At 30.7% G+C, this 21,137-nt stretch overlaps 1 protein-coding gene across 4 annotated transcripts in view; it reads right to left on the bottom strand.

Moving 5' to 3' along the window:
• Nucleotides 1–21,137, bottom strand: part of hop (tyrosine-protein kinase hopscotch) — a 99,284-nt gene that overhangs the window by 19,632 nt on the left and 58,515 nt on the right. For all 4 annotated transcript variants that reach the window (XM_085810624.1, XM_085810622.1, XM_085810623.1 and 1 more), the window contains exons 10-16: nucleotides 17,795–17,939; nucleotides 12,177–12,333; nucleotides 8,886–9,204; nucleotides 5,896–5,995; nucleotides 5,485–5,674; nucleotides 2,862–2,983; nucleotides 2,599–2,765 (exon numbers count right to left, since the gene is read on the bottom strand). In XM_085810624.1, the coding sequence (XP_085666750.1) occupies nucleotides 2,599–2,765; nucleotides 2,862–2,983; nucleotides 5,485–5,674; nucleotides 5,896–5,995; nucleotides 8,886–9,204; nucleotides 12,177–12,333; nucleotides 17,795–17,939 (1,200 nt within the window). The remainder of the gene's footprint in view (nucleotides 1–2,598; nucleotides 2,766–2,861; nucleotides 2,984–5,484; nucleotides 5,675–5,895; nucleotides 5,996–8,885; nucleotides 9,205–12,176; nucleotides 12,334–17,794; nucleotides 17,940–21,137) is intronic.

The following is a 21,137-nucleotide window of genomic DNA, read 5'->3' as shown; positions in this document are numbered from 1 at the left end:
CCTCAGGATGAGTTTAATTTGATATCACTGTTAGATGAGATAAGCCATAACACAATATCCTATGCTATATCTGAATAAATGGCATACTGTTTGACCACTGCTAATGCAACCTTGATTGGCAAGAACTGAACTTATCCAACAGGGTTTTTAACAAACTGGTTATACAGTGATTGGCAGGAACTGAACTTATTCAACAGGGTTTTTAACAAACTGGTTATACAGTGATAATTGACAACAGTCGCCTTTCATCCTATCTTGATTCATCAGATAAAACTGTTTTTACTAAAAAACACAAAACTATTATTTTCTCTCTTTACTATTATTACGTGACTACATACTTTTTTTGCATTTCTTTAAAACTTTTTTGGCAAAACAATGCAAAGGTTATCTTCCTAAGGGTAGAGACATGAAGGACTTTCTAAGGCACACTGATTCCTATCCATGTTACACACAGGAAAAACCATGAAAAAGCCAATACTGCCAGTTCATTTGCTGGGATGCAAACTCAGATTGAACTTCCAGCGACTTACTTCTTGAATACTGATAAGCAGCTGCAACACTGGTTATAAAGTTTCAAGAAACAGATAACAAGAAAATTGCTACTTTGTTAGAAAATTTAAACAATGTTAATAAGAAAAATCACTTTTCTTTAATTTTTAGCTTTATTATGCATAAGCTTTTTACTATTTAATAAAAAAAAAAAAAAAAAAAAAAAAAGTCATTCTTAGAAGCTTTGATAGAATGAAACTGCATCTAAAAAAATATTACTATAAGATTAAGAATGCAGTAATAGAATAATAGAAAAATGCATTATTTATAAAATCAGTTTATGACATTTTCACCAAAGTAATAAACAAATAAAAAGATACAGTGGTGGCCAAAATTGTGGACACTTTTGAAAATTTTTATGTTTTTGAACTTTGTATGCTTATAGAAAACGTTACGTTTCACAAAATGCAAACTTGTATATATCATTTTAAAGAGAATTTATTACTGAATTCAATACAAAACACAAAATTCAATTATTTGCAATACAAAAAAAGTTAAACGATAATAGTTATCGATATACATTAGATAGTGATGATTGCAGTGAGTTATCAGTACTTAGTAGGGTACCCTTTATTTTTTATTACAGCTTCACATCGACGTTTCATTGAGCTGGCAAGAGTTTTAAGCTCTTCTTTCGTTATTACATGATGCCAGGGAACAATTATAGCCTCAATTAGTTCCCTTTTATTTGATGGGCGCCTCATTCGGACAAGAATTTTGAAACGGTGCCACAAATTTTTGATAGGATTGAGGTCAGGACTGTTTCCTGGCCATGACAACAATTTAATGCTCTTTGCACGAAACCACTCTTTCGATATTTCGGTCATGTGACAAGGAGCAGAATCCTGCTGAAAAATAAACGAAGCATTGTTGGGAAAGAGATCTCTGATGGAAGGTAGACGTTTTGGTTCTTATTCTAGAATGTATTTTCTGGCATTCAGTGTCCCATCGATGACATAAAGGTAACCAATACCATCTGCTGACATGCATGACCAAATAAAAACACTGACTGGTATCTTCACAGTTGCTTGAATGCAGTCAGGATGTAGCTCTTCTCCTATTCTACGTCTTACATATTTTCGCCCATCACTACCGAATAACAATATCTTAAGTTTCATCACTCCATACAACTTGTGACCACTGATCATCTGTCCAATTAATGTGTTCCTTTGCCCACTGTAGTCTTTTTTTTTTTTTTTTTTTTTTCTTTGCTGAAAATTAAGATAAGGCTTTTTTAGTGGAATTCTACCTCTCAGTACAACATATGTTAAACTTCTCCTGATTGTTCTTGAACTTACAGAAACACCAGCATCATTCAGATCACTTCTGATGGCCGCTGATGACATTTTTCTATCTTGGAGACATAGTCATTTTATTCTTCTGTCATCAATAGATGTGGTGCACCTTTTTTGGCCTTTTCCTTCTTTTTTTTTTTATTGCATTTGTCTCCTGATATCGTAAACAAAACTTTCGGACTCCAGAACTGAACCACCCACCTGTCTTGCAATTTCAGCATAGGAAAGACCACTTTCTCGTAACACAATAATATTACATCTCTTTCTAGGTGTCCAATCTACTCTTTTATTTAATGTCATTGCTTCTTGACTAAATATTAAAAATTTTTACAAAAATTCCTACTTGTAATTGCAGTTTATAAGAAACAGGTCTTCCTTCTACAGAACAAAGCAAAATAATGAATTGTTTCAAGTGTAAACATGATGTCAGCTTTTACTGGCAGTTACTAACATTTGATTGGTTCTCAGAACAAGAACAGTGATTGGCCAGGAAAACTAGACATTACAAACCACTTCATAAATGTGTTTTTTTTATTTATATTAAAGTACATATAACTTTTTTTTTGTATTGCAAATAACTGAATTTTGTGTTTTGTATTGAATTCAGTAATTAATTCTCTTTAAAATGATATATACAAGCTTGCATTTTGCGAAACGTAACATTTTCTATAAGCATACAAAGTTCAAAAACATAAAAATTTCCAAACGTGTCCACAATTTTGGCCACCACTGTATATTAAAATCAGATACTTACCATCGAATTGGTAAATTTCTTTCAGTTCTCATTCGGTAATAATGATCTTCTGTAAATTGAGCTAGGCCAAAATCACTAATTTTTACATGCTTTTCAGATGCTACCAAAATATTTCTTGCTGCCAAATCTCTGTGAACAATATGCTTTTTCTCAAGATACTCCATGCCCTTTTAAGAAAAATTTTAAATTATACAAAATGGAAATATTATGAAGATGAACACAGGAAAAACACATACACATATACTACATATCATGTTTATTACCTCAGCAACATCAGCAGCAAATTTCAAAAGATGAGAACAGTTTAATTTATTTTTGCGGTACTGCAAATAGGCTAAAAGGCTGCCTAACTCCAAGTACTCCATAACCAGCATGGTCTCAGGATCTAGGAAATAAAATAATAGCCTTAAAATATAAGCAATTATTTGAATTAATACAAAGACAGGATAATATTTCATATACTGAAAAAAAATCTTAATATTTCTTTAATATATAAAAATACAATATTTTAGCAAATAATTTTTAGACAGATATTAAATGATACTGAACTAGGAAGCAGAAGAAAATCAAAATGACTCCTGGAGGAATAGGAAGTCAGTTAACTGAAAGAGCCTGAAAAAAAGTGATGTCTTACTTTGTTATGCACCCCCCAAATCTAATAATATTTATTAAAAAATTAAGTTAAACAGTTTAATATAAATGCATTAAAAATAAATAAATAAAAAAAAAACATGCTTTTAAGTCACCATACTCTATTCTTTGTCATACGTGACTAAATATAAAATCATAGTATGAAAATGTAATGGGCTACTGACAAGATTTCAAGGAATAATAAAAGTAACTGCATGGCAATGAAACACACACAAATGATTGCACTCAATTTATTTAAATTTCTCTTTAGTAGTTTTAATTTCAAAACCCATAATTTTTTTAAAAGAAACTCCACAATTTTATATTTAGTAATATGTTATCAAGAATACTGTAATAATTAAGAAATTGGCTTTTTCTATTTTACATATTTATCTCTAGTGTAAGTAAAAAAGTTGTTTTGTGTATGTTTTATTATTCTCCAGAATTTATTTTTTCCCCCTTGATACTTCTCCATAACATTTTCTCTACTACTTTACATTTTACATGGAAAAATTTCTCTTTTTAGTCCTGTGTGATTGGGTATACTAAAAGTGGCAAACCAATTTTTTTCTTGATTATCCATGAAAATGTATCAACAGTTCTCTCAAACAGAATAACTGAATTGTACTTTATCATTTCAATCAAACATTAAAGCCATCAAGATTTTTTTTTAGGATGAATTAAACATTGAACTGCTGTTAAAGAAAAATATCTGTTATCAAAGTAAAACTAATTTAATGAAAAAAGAAGTGTATATCTTCAAGTAATAGACCCTTAACTAGCAGAAGGCTTCAGTTAAACATAAATATTTTAAGAAGCTGTTAATAGATGACAGCACACAACAAACTAACTATAAATATTTCAACTTTATATAAAAAAAGAAAAGAAATTTGTGAAACAATTCATTTTTATCTTGACATCAGAATATAGTCCACTAACAAATCTGCTTTAATTACTTCATCTGATGATTAATTTGTTACAAAACTTGAAAACTTTAGTTATGAACCTAAATCCTAGTTTTTATGATATTCCATTGATAAACTTTTATATTAATAACCATTCAGTTACTTTTTAAACCTTTCGAAATTGAAGTGAAATGTAAAAATTAAGAACTTCATAAGTATGTGGATTTTACACAAATTGCCTTCGGTCACATATATCTAAACATTTACACAGCTTACTAAAGATTTTTGTTCTAAATATTTCTGTAAAGTCAGAAAATATCATTCCTGCTGATCTAGGTTAATCTGTTTTTCAATGAATATAAACAAAAAAGCAAGAAACACTCTGATGTAGTACATCAGTATCTAAAATAGTATCCTATGCAAAGAAGCAGAAGAAAATAAAGAACATAACGAAGCATTCAAAAATAAAGCAGAAGGAGAATAAAGAGGAAAATACGCAAGCCAGTTTCTCACTGTTCTTAGATCAGTTTGCCTAAATACAGAACTTGATGCAGATCATTAAAAATAAGATATAAAAATTATCTCCAGTAAAATAAAACATTCGAGGAAAGAAAAATATTCCTTATTGCAAGTAAATCTTAAAATGATTTCTTGTCATTTTTCTGATACACTGCAAAGCTCCAAGATCCAGAACTGAAGGGACTTAAGCGATTTCAGATTTTAGATCATAAGTTTATATCTAATAAGATGACATACAGATATGGCAACACTGGGGCCTAGATCAGACAGAAAAATGCTAAGCCCCTACAATCACTCAAGGGCCAAAAGTGTGATCCTGGTCGATAGCAATACAACATCAATCAATATATTGTCATTAGCCACCATACAACTCCCTAGCCCAGTCAGTGTTTGAAAGTGATATTCGGGAATTTCAGTTATTTGGAAGACAAATCACATTTATGATACACCTCCCCTTATTCCCCATTTTTAGTCAAGAAAATTTTTTATCATTATTTTATTTTGTTCATTCCGTTTGTTTTTTGGGAGGGGGGGAGGTGGTAGTCAGGAGGTTTAGATATTAGATCATTCCAGATATTGGACATCTGGCTTTCTTACTTTGTGCTATAAAATAGTAATAAAAGAAGATAATTTCATCAAAAGAATTTACATGTCATCAAAAAGATAACAGGCATAAAGAAATTTGCAGAACGTAGACAGGCAGAAGAGTGATTCCACTAGTTTGCACAATGTCAGAATCATACATTTTAAAAATTGCATTTTAAAGTAAAATTTTTAAGGTGAACAAGAAATTACTTTTGATTAAGGAGTAAAACATTAAGCATCTACAAACCTTCAACAAGACCTTTAATTTCTACAATATTCTTATGTCGCAAGTTTTTCATTATCTCTATTTCTCTTTTCAAATCAGTAAAGCATTCTAGTGACTGATTAGTCATCCGAATCCTTTTCACTGCCACTTCTTCAGAAGTTAATCCACTGCAGTGTGTCAAAGTAGCTTTTAAAACTTCTCCATAAAAACCCTATGAATAAATTTAGTACATACTGAAAATATATGTTTAACACTTTTCAAGTATATACTGTAACAACATATGTTAGTAAAAGCATGGGAAATATTGCATAAAAATTCAACATTAGCTACCATAATGATTTTTCCTTACTAAAACAGTAAAGAATTTAATAAAAAAGACAACTGGTCATATTATTTTTTGCTATATTCTATTAAATTTGAAATTTTATTTACTTGTCCAAGTGTTCCTTTGATAGTTAACTGTTCTTTATCAATGACCCATGACAGATCCCCTGAATTTGTATTATTTGTGTCAGGAGCAGGATCAGTTTCGCTGAAAAATATATTGAGATATATAAAAATGACATACTTTAATTAAAGTTAATATGAGAGGCAGCAGCAAAATGAGTTTTACAATATAGTTCTATTTAACTTCACTGGGTACTTTCTGATAGCCATAACCATCATGAAAAACTCCCAATTTATTTTCAAGCCTGTGATTTAGCAAAAAATGTATCTTTGAATATCTTTATGGGTCACAGGTACTATTTTATTTATAAACGATAACAAAAACAATTTTAAAAGAAAGAAGACATTTTAGGGGAGAAAATCTGTATGGCCGATATTTACATTTTTACAGAGGCTGCATATTGTTCAATGTTTCTCTTTTCACAGTTAATATATAGCAGATAAATCCATGTGTACTCAAACATGTGTATGGTACACATATATATTAACTAATATCATATTTATACTGAAAAATATGTCAAAACACGACAATTCTACTGAATGTTGAAAACAGGAGAGCGGATAATCAGAAAGTACACTTAAAAGTTATTCAAAATGAGTCTAAATGCTACTGACAAAGCTGGTGTTCCAATAACGCATCTGGCAGTTTTGAAGTATGGGAGGTTTGAATATTGCACAGCCCACTACTTTAGAAGAACTCCAGTGATAAACCTGACATAATTTATGGAAAATAATTTGGGTTTTTAGCAGGGCTGTGGAATCAGAATCGGGAAAATTTTGGGGTAAAAGGAGTCGGAGCTCGAGTCGCTAAAAACAGGTCGACTCCGATTATGACTCCAGTTTTTGTGGGGCAGTTTGAAATTAAATTAAAATGAATTGAAAAAAAATAATGACAAGCTGAGTTATTATTTTTATTTATGACTACATACATTAATAAATAGTTATTTTCTATTTTATTGACATATTAATAAATAAATATAAGGGAGGAGGATGGATGTGATATTTGCCATTAGTGATTAAACTGATTCATTTAGTTACAAATCTCACTGGTAAATTTAGGTAAGCAGCAACAGGAGCAAGAACTCCCAAAATTGATGCCATTCTTAGGAAGTGAGCAGGAAAAGAAGCAATTATTGATCAAGCAACATAAGGAAGTACATATTTGATGATAAAGAGGTTGATAGAATTAATAACTTTTTTAGAAGATGTAGATAACCCTAATATTTCACTAACAGAAAGACTAATGATCTCGCAAAATTGGAAACTCTTTTTTTTTCTACACTGTATATAGCCACAAAAAAGCTGCAATCTGAAGCATAGACAGGAGGCGAGAATGGAAGAATGTGATGTTTGTTCTTTCTAAAATGGAGGGTTTATTGCAGAAGAAATCATTTCTTCAATAAAGAAAAGAGAAACTAGTTTGCTAGATAATGACATCTTGCTGGGTTCAATATATGTAGATCCGAAACACCGAATTTTCTTGGATAACGAACACATTAAAAAGGCAAAGAAAGCCACCTATGAACGTTCATTAAGAACGAAATTATTTTCAGAACAATTGGAGAATTTGAATTAGGACAGTCAAAATGCAGACATTGATTGCAATTGAGTCTCTATCATCCTGTTCCAGTGATGAATTAGATTTGGAGAAATATTTTTGGATAATATTGAAAAGAGGCAAAGCGAATGAAAATAAAGAACCAGGAGCCTTTAGATACAAAAATGAGAAAATACAAACAAGATTTCTACACGGGCTTTGAAGAAACAGAGAAATATGATTGCACTAGCAAGACACCTTTTTTATAACTCATAAAAATCTATCCTGAAAAGTTAAAAGAAGTAGCCCTAACAATAAAAGCTCTTCCTCCTACTCAAGTTAGCGTGGTTAATGTAGAAAGACTCTTCTCAGCTCTGAAGTTGATCAAATCGGATCTATAGCTCTCCAACAAAGAATATCTTGCTGAAGCTATAATGTTTCTTAGAAGTAACTAATGCCAGTTTTTCCATTTCATAATAAATGCAAATTAATATAAATGGTTTGCTATGGCATCTGTTTTTTTTTTTTTTTTTCCCCTGTACCATTTATTACTTCTTTTATATTAAAAAAAAAGCTGTAACCTATGTGTATATGTTTACATATAATATATATGAGGGAGTCGGAATCAAAGTCTAAAATTCCAGGAGTCGGAGTCGGTTATTTTCCTTCTGACTCCACAGCCCTGGTTATTAGACTAATTAATTATACATGATTCTAAAATTTAGTGTGTAACTCATTATTTAATTTTTTTTCAACTTTATTTTTAAGTAAATGCATTTAGTTTTATTATTTCCTAAAAATTTTAGATCAATGACAATTTGAAAAGAAAAAAAGCTTTTACTGTCAAAATTATTTTACATATGATGAAAATAAAGTTAATAATTAATGTGTACACAATCACATTGCTGGACTTAAGGAGTTCTGTTATAAAAAAGATCAGAATATAGTAAATTGAAATAAAAAGCTATATAAATATATTTATGTTGCAATATCTAATGCAATACTGAGCCAGAAGAAGTTTTTAAATGCATGAAGTATGGGATGAGCTGTACTTAGGAAACAAGCAATCAATTGTTAAATGATGAATCCAGCATATTTGGTATGAATTAACTATGAATTTTAGCTATTTTGGGTAGTAGTTCAGTATCACCTTCAAGTTCTCTTATTATGTCTATGCATTATTGACAATTTATATTGCACCCACTCCATTTACCTTTGCTCAGAATGGCTATAACTTTACATCTAAAGTTTCTGCTGATTTGAGATTACTTGGGAGATCAGCAAGATCTTACATGAAAGTTGCTTTTATGCATTTTTAAGTTTGTCGATAACTTTTAGACTATCTGTACAGATATATGTATTTAGCGTTAATTTTTTTTGACTCATTTAAAAAAAAAAACATTATTTTTCCCCTAAATTTCATAATAATAAATATTACCTTTCACAAATTGAATCTAAACTGTTAACTGGTACCACAGGTGATTCTCTGTCAATGTCAGTTAGAAAGGTACATGCAGACTGTCCACTAGATCCATTCATTGTTGACTGTGATAGTGAATTATAAGCAAAATTTCCTGTGGAAACTGGAGCTTGCCATTTAAATACATTCTTTAATAAACTCAGACCAGGTTCTTTAGAATCCTTAGGTGGTCTACTAGCAGGAAGTGTAGGTGGTTTAACCATTGACTCACCACGAACAACTGGAGTTACAGTAGGATCAATGATGGCATATGAATGACTCCTTCTTGAATTATATACTGAAAATATATGTTAACAAAATATTAAACAGCATTGAATTAATTGAGATACAAATTCCATCAATATTATATTACAAATATCCCTTAATTTTGATACAAGAAAAATAGATTTCTGCTTTTTGTTAATTTTTTTTTTAAATATTACAGGGAAAAAATTTAGAGGGAAAACAGTTTTAAAACTTACAATCTTATTGTCTTTATTTTATGTCACTTTACTTACACTTCTAATGAATAACACAGAGCCGAATTCAGATAACCTGAACAGTAATTCAGTAACCTTAGAGCCAAAGACCATGCAGATTACAAGTCAAGCTTATTTTTTTTTTCTCTTGCCAAGCTTTATTTCTTTTTTTCTCTTTCCATTACACAGTTAATGTTCAATTTGAATTATTTGCCCATAAATGATTTACTGAGGCATGCTTATATATTAAGAATTATGTAATATAAAAATATTATATTTTTAAGTATAATAATTATGTACAAGTGAAAGAATATCAGTACAAAGTGGAATGCAGTGGAAAGAAAAGGAGAAATAATAGGGAAATTTTTTTTAAATAAGATATTTTACTTAAAACAAAAAAAGATATCCATCAGTGAAATTACCACTCTTTAAAGAGAACAAAAACAGTAACCAAATATATAAATGTACTGTAACAAAAAAATCTGGTAGTAAGTAAACAGTTAAAAAAATAAATACAATAATCAGCACAAAAAAACAAAAATTTTATTCTTGATTATAGTTTACTTGCAACAGCTTAGTCTAATATTACTAAAGCAGTACTATTATAGTAGTAAATATGGTAGTAGAGATTTTTGTTATATAGCTTAATGTAGTTTCTATTTTAACTTTATTCCAAATGAGCCATCATAACAACAATGCTTTGATAGTGTTGTATTGCTTCAAAGAAACTGCAGTCAGTGATAAAAATTTTGCTTGTCTGTACTAATTACCACACTGAATTTCATTTTTAAAAACTCTTTTAATCATAAAAAAATTACTTTCCCATTGGCAGTATAGTTTACTGTAATGAATCTCTATGCTAATATTGCTTCATAGATGTATTCCAAAAATACGCATATTGGATTAATAGCAGTTAAAAAGAAGAGCGAAAACAAAAAGTTTGGTTATATTAAAAGAAAATTCAGTTAATCTCTAGCTGGAAGAATGAAACTGGCAAATTTCAGTGAAATATTTATTTGGTGACATTATAAAGGCATCATTTTTATTCAATGAAATTTGGTAGCTGGAAGAAGGAAGCTTATTGCCAATAATATCCCAAAATTGTCAAAGCAATTTTGTATTCTCCCATCTGAAGATATATCGAAAGTTTCTTGATTTATTTATAAATTTTTTTGTTGCTAAGTTTTGCACTTTTTACATCAGAAGAACCTCTACAAGCACTGTTTTAACAATCAACTTCTATTCATCATTAATACAAACAAGTTTATTTGTTGTGCAGTATATTAAAAAAAAAAAAAAAAAAAAAAAAAACCCTGAAAGCCTTCAAATCTGACCTGAAACCCTTCAGATTTTACATTACACCTAAAGGGGCATTTTTGTAACGTTTCGTGTGTTACCTTTATTTATTAAATATCATGTTCTTTGCACTTAAACCATAAAATTCAATTCAACAGCAATATTGCAAAATAATTTCAAAATAAGCATATCCTTAGAATTTCCGATATACAGTCTCGCGGGCTGGACATAATTTTTTTTTTTCCCCCATACAGTGTTGCCATTGCTCACTTTACAGTTAATCAAGAAGTTTGTTAATCAAAAATTTGTTACAAGTTTTACAAAATATGAAATAGATAATAAAACAAATTCCAAAGTTGGGCTTCGAGATGCTCATATTTGGGTGGAGACACACGTTATTCAAAAGTTGAAGGCTCTAGGTACCATTGTTTTATCACAATGTGAGAAACATACATACATTTATGCAGATTCTTCATTATTTAATTTCTTTAAATATAACACAGGGCTCTAATATTTGGTGGCAACAATTTGAAAAGTGAACTGACATTTACAGTGAATCAACGCAAAATGCCAAAACAAAATTAATAGTCCTTCTGGGCAAATTGCCCCTTTGGACTAAAAAAACTTGACAAAACTTAGCAGCAGATTTAAATTTGAACTTAATGCCAGAAAATTATGTACAATCAAATGCTTTACACATATTAAACCTATTAACTCAGAATTAATTAAAAGAGGTATAACATATATCAGAAGTAAGATTTATCTAAAATGAAAAATTTGCAGAAAATAATTAAACAATCCTTGAATAAATTTGCTCCTTCAATCAAAATGTGCTACAAATATATTTTAGTAAAGAAGTGCATCTCCTACATACATATATGAAACTGTCTCCAATAAATAACATTTCCACTATGTTCAATTTTCTGAAAATCGAGAGCCATTCATATTCTGAAATTACACATTTATAGATGATCAAAATTCTACTGCATTAGAAAACAACACACTCATTTCTAATTTACATAAAATCTCAATAACTGTTCCATAGTAATAATAAAGTTGCTTGCAATTTCAATAATATAAAGTTGCTAGAAATTTTAAATTGCCATAATGGATTTAAATTTTTGTTCTCAGAAGTGAAAGAAATTGCCAATATTCAATAATAAAAATTAAATTAGTACTTAGATGTGAACATTAAAGACAACTGATATTAATTTACTTCAAAGAACATTCATAGTCATAAGTTTTAAAGATAGATTTTCTCAGATATTATTTCTTAATACAGTAAGAGTATAAGTTCATTATTATATATTTTAAAGTTTGTATATCTAAATTAGTGTTTATATATGAAGATTTAATTTTCCAAAATATGTTCCCTTTTGCTTTATCAACAGTTGTTATTTTTTTAATTTTTGCCAAATGCAATTTCAATTTATTGTTATCAGATTACCTGAACATAAATTTTTGAATATCTAAAACTCTTTTCACTGTTTCTTACCTTCATATAAAATTTGGTTAACATCTCGGACAATAGCTTGTGGACGTTTACGGCTATCTTGATCAACAATCCAACATTCAAATATTAATTTTTCAATTTCTTTATGACAGCCCGGAGGGGAGCCCAATGAGCTCCCTTTCTGATATAATTCTTTGGCCTTTGATGCAAAAATAAAATAAAATTAATAAAGACACACAATAAACATATGAATGCTTTGCTAGCAACACCATTTTAAAATTATAAATGAAAATATAAACACTACTGAGCCAAAAGAGGAATTCTAAGTATTAAATTATGGGATGTTCATGCATGCATTTGTGTGTGTATAGACCAGACTTCACTAAAAATTGAGCACAGAATCTCCTCTCCATTTATATGTGCTCCACCATTTGCATTAACTGGAGCCATTAACCCTTGAAGCTGCCAAACTATACATATAGCTTCAAAAATATTAATCATGATATTTTTTAGTATATGGCTGTGCATCTTGAAATGTACCCAGACAATTAAAGTAGAAGAAATTAGTGGAAAAAAATGAGTTAAGGTACGAGTTGAGAGGGGTACGAATTATAATCTTCTCTTATTCATGGTCCTTTTGGGAAATTTAATGCTTGGCTGCATATGGAGCTTAAACAACTGGATTAAATCTGCTTAACCCTGATGCTCATGTATTTTTTCTAACTTATGCAATTCTGATAAAGGCTGCATTGTTGCACTGTGGCACAGAAGTCAACTGCCATAGCCGTGGGCCCTAGTTTGAATCCCTGCAAATATACAGAGTCTTTGTTGCACACGGGCACTTAATACATTTTCAAGGAAAATGTCGTCTCAAGAGGTTGGTGACAGGTGGAAGGGGGAAGGAAGGCTTTGAACCCATCCCCTGAGGAATTCTCTGTTGAAACTGGAACACATCTAACCAAACTCATACCTTTATTTACCTGGTGTCTGAGGCCAAAGTCAATGCCTAAGCACAACACTTGCCTCTTGATCATGATAAAACATGCGACCTAGCGGTAAGTTCAGATCAAAAGGAATAGAGCCAAGAATAATTCTGGTAAGACCAAGTGTGCCCCTCACAAAATTACATAATTTAAATTCTTTTAAAATAAAGGCACTCTTTAGAATTAAAAGAAAGCTGTCGGAATGTCTAGATACATCTGTAACTTCTCAAATTAAATTTTTAAAAAGTCTATGAGGACTAAACAATGCTCAAAAACAAATAACTACTTGCAGTGAATGACGTATGCACTTTCCCAAAAGACTGATACCTTTAATATAATTGAATATTTTTCTCTTGCTTATCAGCTGCAAAAGTTATAGTACATGAATATTTAGATTAATTTCTTTTGCATGTATCTGGTCGTTGCCTAAAATTTTTATTTTATTAACTTTTCATCATTTTTAGTTTATAATATGCACTGTATCATTAAATATTTCAATTGCAATTTTAAGTTATATTATTACTATTTATATATCTTTTATTTTATATGCACATTTTAAAGTATAACTTTTATTGGAATCCTGTAATCAACCCCTCTTATTTCGTGACTGTGGCACTGGGGGATACTTTGTGGTTGTCTCATATTCAGCTGTGCACCACCAGCTGACGTCACATGTTTTGTAATAGCTGCCTGTGCCACTAGCTGACACCACACATTGCCGTTAACATTAGTTCTGTAAAGTTTGAGTATCATGTAGTAGTTTCTGTGTTTTATGAATAAAGTGTGTTAATAAAGTTGACTGTTTTAACAACGTGGAGTTATGTCTTGTAGGAACTAACACCGAGTCACATCAACAATATTACAGGTACATTTTTATATAACCCACAGCAGATGTAACTGCAATCAACACTTTATTCAGACCAGGACTTAGTTCTTTGGCAGCTATGGCTTCTCTGTGAATTATGCAATGTGTCCAGATACATTGTGAACATTTTTGTCTTACTAATGTTTTGCAAACTTTGAAATTTTCCAGTCATTACTCCAGTACCATCTATACATAACCCAATATTGTTTTCCCACTGTATGCTGGCTTTTGATCATGAACTCAATATTAATATAAAGCAAATGCCAGGGTAATTTTAAACTTGCAGTAAAAAAATAAAGGAATAAATTTTATTAGAGATAAAAAAAAAAAAAAAATTGGGAGCACAGTTTAAAAACGGCATGAAAACTAGGGTTGCTTGCAAATATTTAAAAGCTGAGAAATCATGATTTCAGATAATAAGTACACGATACTAGAACGCACAGTATCTTTCTTTTGCTGCACTATCTTTAGAAGATACAGCTAAAACAACAGAATTCCTTATTTTCATGCATATGAGGGAGAGAGAAAATATATTCTAAAAGCAGAATGCAAAACATGTTACACTTCAGTATTACTTTATTGGAAGGCATTATTGCATGAATATATCTTCATTTAAAATATACCATATTTATGCTGCTACATGAATATTGCATTTTCAACGAAGCAAACAGTAAAAATACCGAGATTCCAAATCGTCGAGATTTTGGCGCTTTCAGAAATTTCTGGATTTTAGATCATCAGTTTAAATCTAATAAGACAGCATGTAGAATTTTTTTAAAAATATATTTATTGCAGGTATCCTGCATAAAGAAATTTTTTTTTTTTTTGAATCACCACCACCTGACATTAAAATCTTACTCAAAGACAAAAATTCACCATTCTGTTAATTGATAACTGAGACACTCTCATCATAGTGTAAGACTTTATATAATATCTTTATTTAACATTTCTTCTGTATTCCATTGAGTAAGTTTAACTTTTTAACTTTTTCTTGTGACATCCAAAAACTTTCAGATTCGTACCTTTCATCATCATTATGCAGTTTGGTAGCTGGTTATGAATTATGCTAAGCCTTTTTAACCCTTTCAGGACGGGCGTCCCATTTATGCATTCCCTAAGAACGTCTCTTACAGCCGAGTGTCCCATCCACGCATCGCTAGAGATTGCATTCAGAGGACGGGTGATGCATATACGCATTTTAACCTGGAACATTTTTCTGAAGGCCACTAGATTGCATCCTATGTCCATTACTTTTGAAATGAACACAGTTTTAGGTTCCTGACCTTGAATTAGATATATTCTGCTTGACTTTGGTATTTTACTCATCAGCTCTTGCGAGAGTGGGGGGAGGGAAAGCGTAAACAGAGGTGAGCTCTTTAAATCGGTGCATGCTAATGAAAACATTCACATGTCTGATTTATATCCAATTCCTCTTTTTATTCTATTTTTTCCTTTACTATGTACGATCTTTAAGGGTTAGTACGTGGAGTACTGTTACGTTTTTCTTTGCCTTCAGATATATTTCCGTTTCTCCTCTTTTTATTTCGGAAAGCCTCACCTCCAGTCTATTATGACAGGAAAGTGCCATTTTTTAGAGGAAGAATACCCTCGTATGGTCAATGAACCATTTATTAACACACATGAGGGTGATGATTCATTTTCTAAAGAGTTAGAAAGTGATACTTTTTCTAAGCGTTAGAAGTGATACTTCTCCGTGCTTCGAGATTTACCACACTCAGTCTTCATTTTAAATTTTGTTACTTCTTACTGTAAATAGTCTTTATTGTCTTGTTTTATTAATTTTAAACTTTATTGATGGATTTTATCAATTAAAACTTTGACATAATTTGAATAGCGCTTCCGAAAATTATCTTACAAGATAAGCAATTTTAAAGAAAAAAAAAAACGTTAAGTGCTAATTTTAACATATATAAGAGCTCAAGTAATAATCTAAAATGATACCAAAAATTACGATGCTAGAAACAAAAATTTTTTTTATAAAATGAGGCTTAGCGAAGCAAAACCTCCGTCCTGTACGGTGACTGCCTTCGATTCCCTTCCGCCCTGCACGAGCATCTTAAACAAAGGTACGCCGCCACGAAAAGGTTAAAATTTCTTTAGACAAACCCTCTCATGATCTTTCAATCATCCACACATTAGACTTTTATAGTAAAATATTTCTAGAATTCTAGGATGATCTTATTTCAGCATCGTTTCAAAAATGCTACTATATATCTACATTTCAGGGTACACAAAATTCCAATACCCATACATTGATTTATGGATAATTCATATCAGAATGTTCAGGGGAAAATGCCATATGCTAGGTTCACTGAGCTTAAATTACCTGGAATCTAATTCTTTCTCCTTTTACCACTACTATGCTAACAAAAACAAACCCCAAAAAAAAAAAAAAAAAAAAAAAACAGCACGTGCAATATCTCATCAAAATAAATATGTCTTGGGGCTTTCCTTCTTGTTCAAGTCAGACAGAAAAATTATGCTAACTCTTCTAACTGCTTAAATGCTAAAGTATGGTGTTAGCTAACATCACTAAAAGTATTGTTGTTGGCTGTAAAGTGTTTCCATATCTAGGTAGTGTTTGAGATTAACATACAGGAATCTCAGTTAGTTTTGAGAAAAATCTCTCTTATGACACATATGTGTTTTCCATTCCTTAGCTTGTATTATATTTTCCATTCCTTGGCTTTGTAATGGGAAAAAAAATCTTATTAAAAAATAAAACTAGTGATGCAGATATTAGATGTCCACATTTCAGATTTTACACTGCATTACTCTCAGATGTAGAGACACAGACATACAATCAAGAATATTTCAAGAAATTAAAATTAAAAACATTTTACCAACAAAAACAGTATGATTTCATCCCTAAACATTACGTCAGAAACTGGCACACCAGATACAGAATTGTTATACCATAAAACCTTAATGAATGTTGAAGTATTTACCATTTCACTCACTTAATGCCCATTTAATCAGTAACTAATATACTTTTGTTAGATGCCTTACAGCTAAATGTCTGTGCCATATAAAATCTAGTTATTTCAACATGAATTAAAAAAGCATCACTTTTTAAGCAGTTGTTGGATAAAATGAGTGAGAGCTAATCTGCAGTATAATTAATTATTTTTTCAATTACCAAATACTTATTTTTGGCAGAATTGGTTGACTGCACAAGCACTTTCCTGGTTTTTTTAAACTTTAATGTAAACAAGATGAATTTCTTTATGAAAGTCATTCCCAAAAGCTGTTGAAGGTTCACATGGTTCATGTGTTTGCTATCTAAACCTAAACACTGGTTATTTTCGACAAAGAGATAAAATAAAAAGAATGAAAGGTCCTACCTTATTAATGGGTAATCCATCTCGCTGTATGTCAGGGACACAAATTATTATTATTAGCACACAAAAACATATTTATTAGGTATGAGAAGGAAAAAAAAAAGTATCTAACCATGGTACATGCATTATCTGCTCTCCATGGTAAAACACTAAAGAATGAATCATACAAGGAGAGAATGTTTCTCTTTTTTGGGGGAGATTGAGTCCAATTCCAGTTAGTGGGAGTGAGGGGAAGTAATGTTGGAGGATACAGCTTAATCACTTTCATTTTCAATTTCGGTTGCTCCACAAAAGCATGCTGCTCATAGTAAATAATCCTCATATTATTTTGCCAGTTCTATTTGAATCCAGCTTAAAGAGGGTTTTCAATTTTAATGTCAGACCTAGGCTTCTTTTTTTATTCAACAAATTTCAATAGATGGCAATAATTAAATAAAATTATGACAATACCTCTTTTGGTGACAGATTGCTGAATGGTTTAGCACCATATGAAAATATTTCCCATAAAGTGGTACCAAAAGCATAAACATCTGCAGCAGTTGAACTAGCAGCACGGGAATAATCATTGTAGCATTCTGGTGGAATCCAGTGTATACTGTAGTAAGAACACATATTTAAAAATGTAACATATCAAAGATACTTTAACATTGTATATGCACTGTTATAGAAGAAATAATTAAGCATGTACAGGACAGTTGTAGTCACATAAACACAGCTATGTGTTTCGTAAAATTTAAATATATTTGAATGTTAGCGAATATTTAATATCTTATTTACTTACGCTTTTCAACATCCCTTTTTTTTTTTTTTTTAAAATTCCCCCAAAATACTATGTTCTGTTTAGCTAATATTTTGCAATACCAACAGATAATAATAATAAAATTCCATAATAAATAGCGAAATCTCTTTAAATCTTTAAATATATAAATTTATTCATACAGAATGTGTTCACACAGTTTTAGAACAATTTTAATAACATTAAAAAAAGAGAAAATGTTTTGAAATAAAAATTTCTGGTAACAGCTTATTAATTGAATCAAGAAATGTTGTCTACTACTTTTTAAATTTATGCTTGTTTCAAAATGTCATAAACAACCTGTGGAATGAAAGATACATTTCTGCAATTCCCAAAGAGAAATATGGAGATCACACTGAAATTTTTGAGATATGCACAGATGTTGGCACAAAAATATTAACCAATAGATTTGAAAATATGAAATAGTCTAGCAGTCTTTTTTAATTGGCCAACTGCAAGTAGTTTAGCATAGAATAAATTTTAGACAGAAGGAAAAATGTAGTTGACATGAGAACATTATCACACTATGATTTTAAAGTGGGACTAAATCAAGAAGAACGTGTTCAATGTCTGCAATTAGCATTTGGAAATGAAGATCCATCTCATGTTGCTGTATTCAGATGGTTTACAGAATTTCACAGGGGTCGAAATTCTCTTCAGGATGAAGAACACACACACAGGAAGGCCGTTGTCAGAGGGAATCCCAGATTATTTATCTGCCATATGGAAAATGTTAATAGATGATAATCGCGGCACCTACCAAATGATACAGAAGATAACATTAACATTAACATTGGATCTGCCACCATTTGAATGAAATTTTTCTTCGTCAACATTTCTTAGAACATTTAACTTAAATGTGTAATCATCGCCAAGGGTATTGTCAATATAAAAGGTTACCACACTCTTCATTATTCAATTACTAACATTAAAAAAATTGTTTAGGCAATCGAGTCATTACTCAAGTTGTCATGTGTTGATAAACATATGGTGATGAAAGCAAAATATCATAAATAATGATTCAACAGGCTGGCATCAGGGATGTAAAATATTAGTAGGTGTAAATTCAACGATGTATCTATTTAAAATGTTTCGGTTTCAGATATAAGACAAGCAGACAATTTGGCAGCTACAGAGCCAAATTATTGATGATACAAATTTATGCTAAAATGATTTTTCTTCAATGATGAGATATTTTATTTACTGCAGAAAAGAAATTAATAATCTGAACTCTCCACATGTTTTATTATACGTGGGAGGGGGAATAAAATGCTCATGCGTAAAGCATACACACACACACACACACACACACAAAAAAAAAAAAAAAAAAAAGGTGTTCATGGCTTTGTTCAGGTCTGGATTTTAGATCATTCCAGATATTAAACATCCGGATCTCAGGTTTTATACTGTAATACAGCATCCCTAATCTCTCTCTTTAGAACCCATGAATAGAGTACTCTCAATAATCCTCCAGTATTCTTGCAATATATACTCACTATGTGTTTCTTTTCTTAACACCATAAAATTAAAAAACTGTAATGAATAAAGACAGAAAAATATAAGATGTTCTTTCTCAGAGAATGATGGCTTTGAGGCTGCTTTTTAAAGGTATGTTCATTGAAAGGGTCTGAAATCCATTTGTTCTCACTTTGCGGAAACAACACTTGGAGGCGAATTACGTGCATTACTACATTCTCTTTGATTTCATTTAAATGTAAGCTTTTTCTGACAAGAAATTATACAGAGTCTCAAATATGCGGCCTAATTCCCCCCCCCTCAATGCATGGTTCCCAAAAATCTAACATTTTGATAGATGCTTTGAAAACAGTTATGGAACTGCTTGGTAATCCAAAAAGAGTTCAATTATTTTTGAAAAATATTGTAGCATTAGAGTAGCCCTTTAAGTCATTTATTTACAAATGCAAAATTGCAAGCTTAACTGAAATGGATGATCTCCCAAAACTTGCTTAATACAGATGCCAGGCCAGACCTATTTTCCACGAATTGTTTTTGTTCAGTGCAAAGATAATTTATTAACTACTTATCCCTTCATATGTAATAGTTTACATTTAGCAACTCTGAAAGAACAAAAATTTGAAAAAAAAAAAAAAAAAAAAAAACCCTCTATAATGAAACTAGTTTGCATATCATAATTTAAAGAAAATGAGCTATACAACTGACTTGATGATTTACTCAAAATAAAAAATATAGTAAACTGCTAGTCGCTGTATAGATACACTGTAACAGAACAAAGAAGGAAGTGGTTATTACGTATGATGAGTATGGAATCCAGTAACATAATACAGTCAAAAGTCGTTAATCCGGACTCGTCGGGACTTCGGCGATTCCGGATTATAGATCATCAGTTTAAATCTCGTAAGATGGCATGCAGAAATTCTAAAATTAAAAACATGAAACCGTAATTTATGAAATAAAGAACAATTATGATCTAAAGGGTATCAAAATTTACAAAAAAAAAAAAAAAAAAAAAAAAAAAAAAAAAAGCTTAATATTTATTTGTTTACTTTATTAAACATTTCTTTTAATGTAAGTTGTTTAAGTTGCTTCATTTTATGTGATAATACTTTCTCTTTAATTCTATAAACAGACATAATTTCTTGTTCAGTTACAAAGTCCTGATGTTCAAGTCCCGTTAATTGCTGTGCCGCGAATACCGACTAACTTGTCAATCGAAATTTTTTCGTTTTCACTAACCTCTCTGTCACATTCTTCATGTCTTTATCCATTTTTTGCAGCAATTCCACTTTTTGTTTGTTGGACATCGAAACATACTTTCGTTTTGTAGATCCTTTGGAAGTTCCAGCATCGGAAATTCTATTTGACATAATCGAAAGTTCAAGTTTACTTTTATAAAATTGCTCTTACAGTCTGCAAAAAATAATAAGCGGGATCCAATTCGAAGATTAAGTAACAACGCAATCATTAACATTAACTGAAATAGATAATTAGATAATTTTAGCTTACACTGTCCGTTAT

The sequence above is a fragment of the Stegodyphus dumicola genome, chromosome 2 (genome assembly GCF_044657685.1).
Source record: "Stegodyphus dumicola isolate Sdum_Otavi_A_Nest chromosome 2, ASM4465768v1".
Taxonomy (NCBI): domain Eukaryota; kingdom Metazoa; phylum Arthropoda; class Arachnida; order Araneae; family Eresidae; genus Stegodyphus; species Stegodyphus dumicola.
Note: the sequence above shows the minus strand (reverse complement) of the source record. Positions and strands in the feature narration are given on the sequence as shown.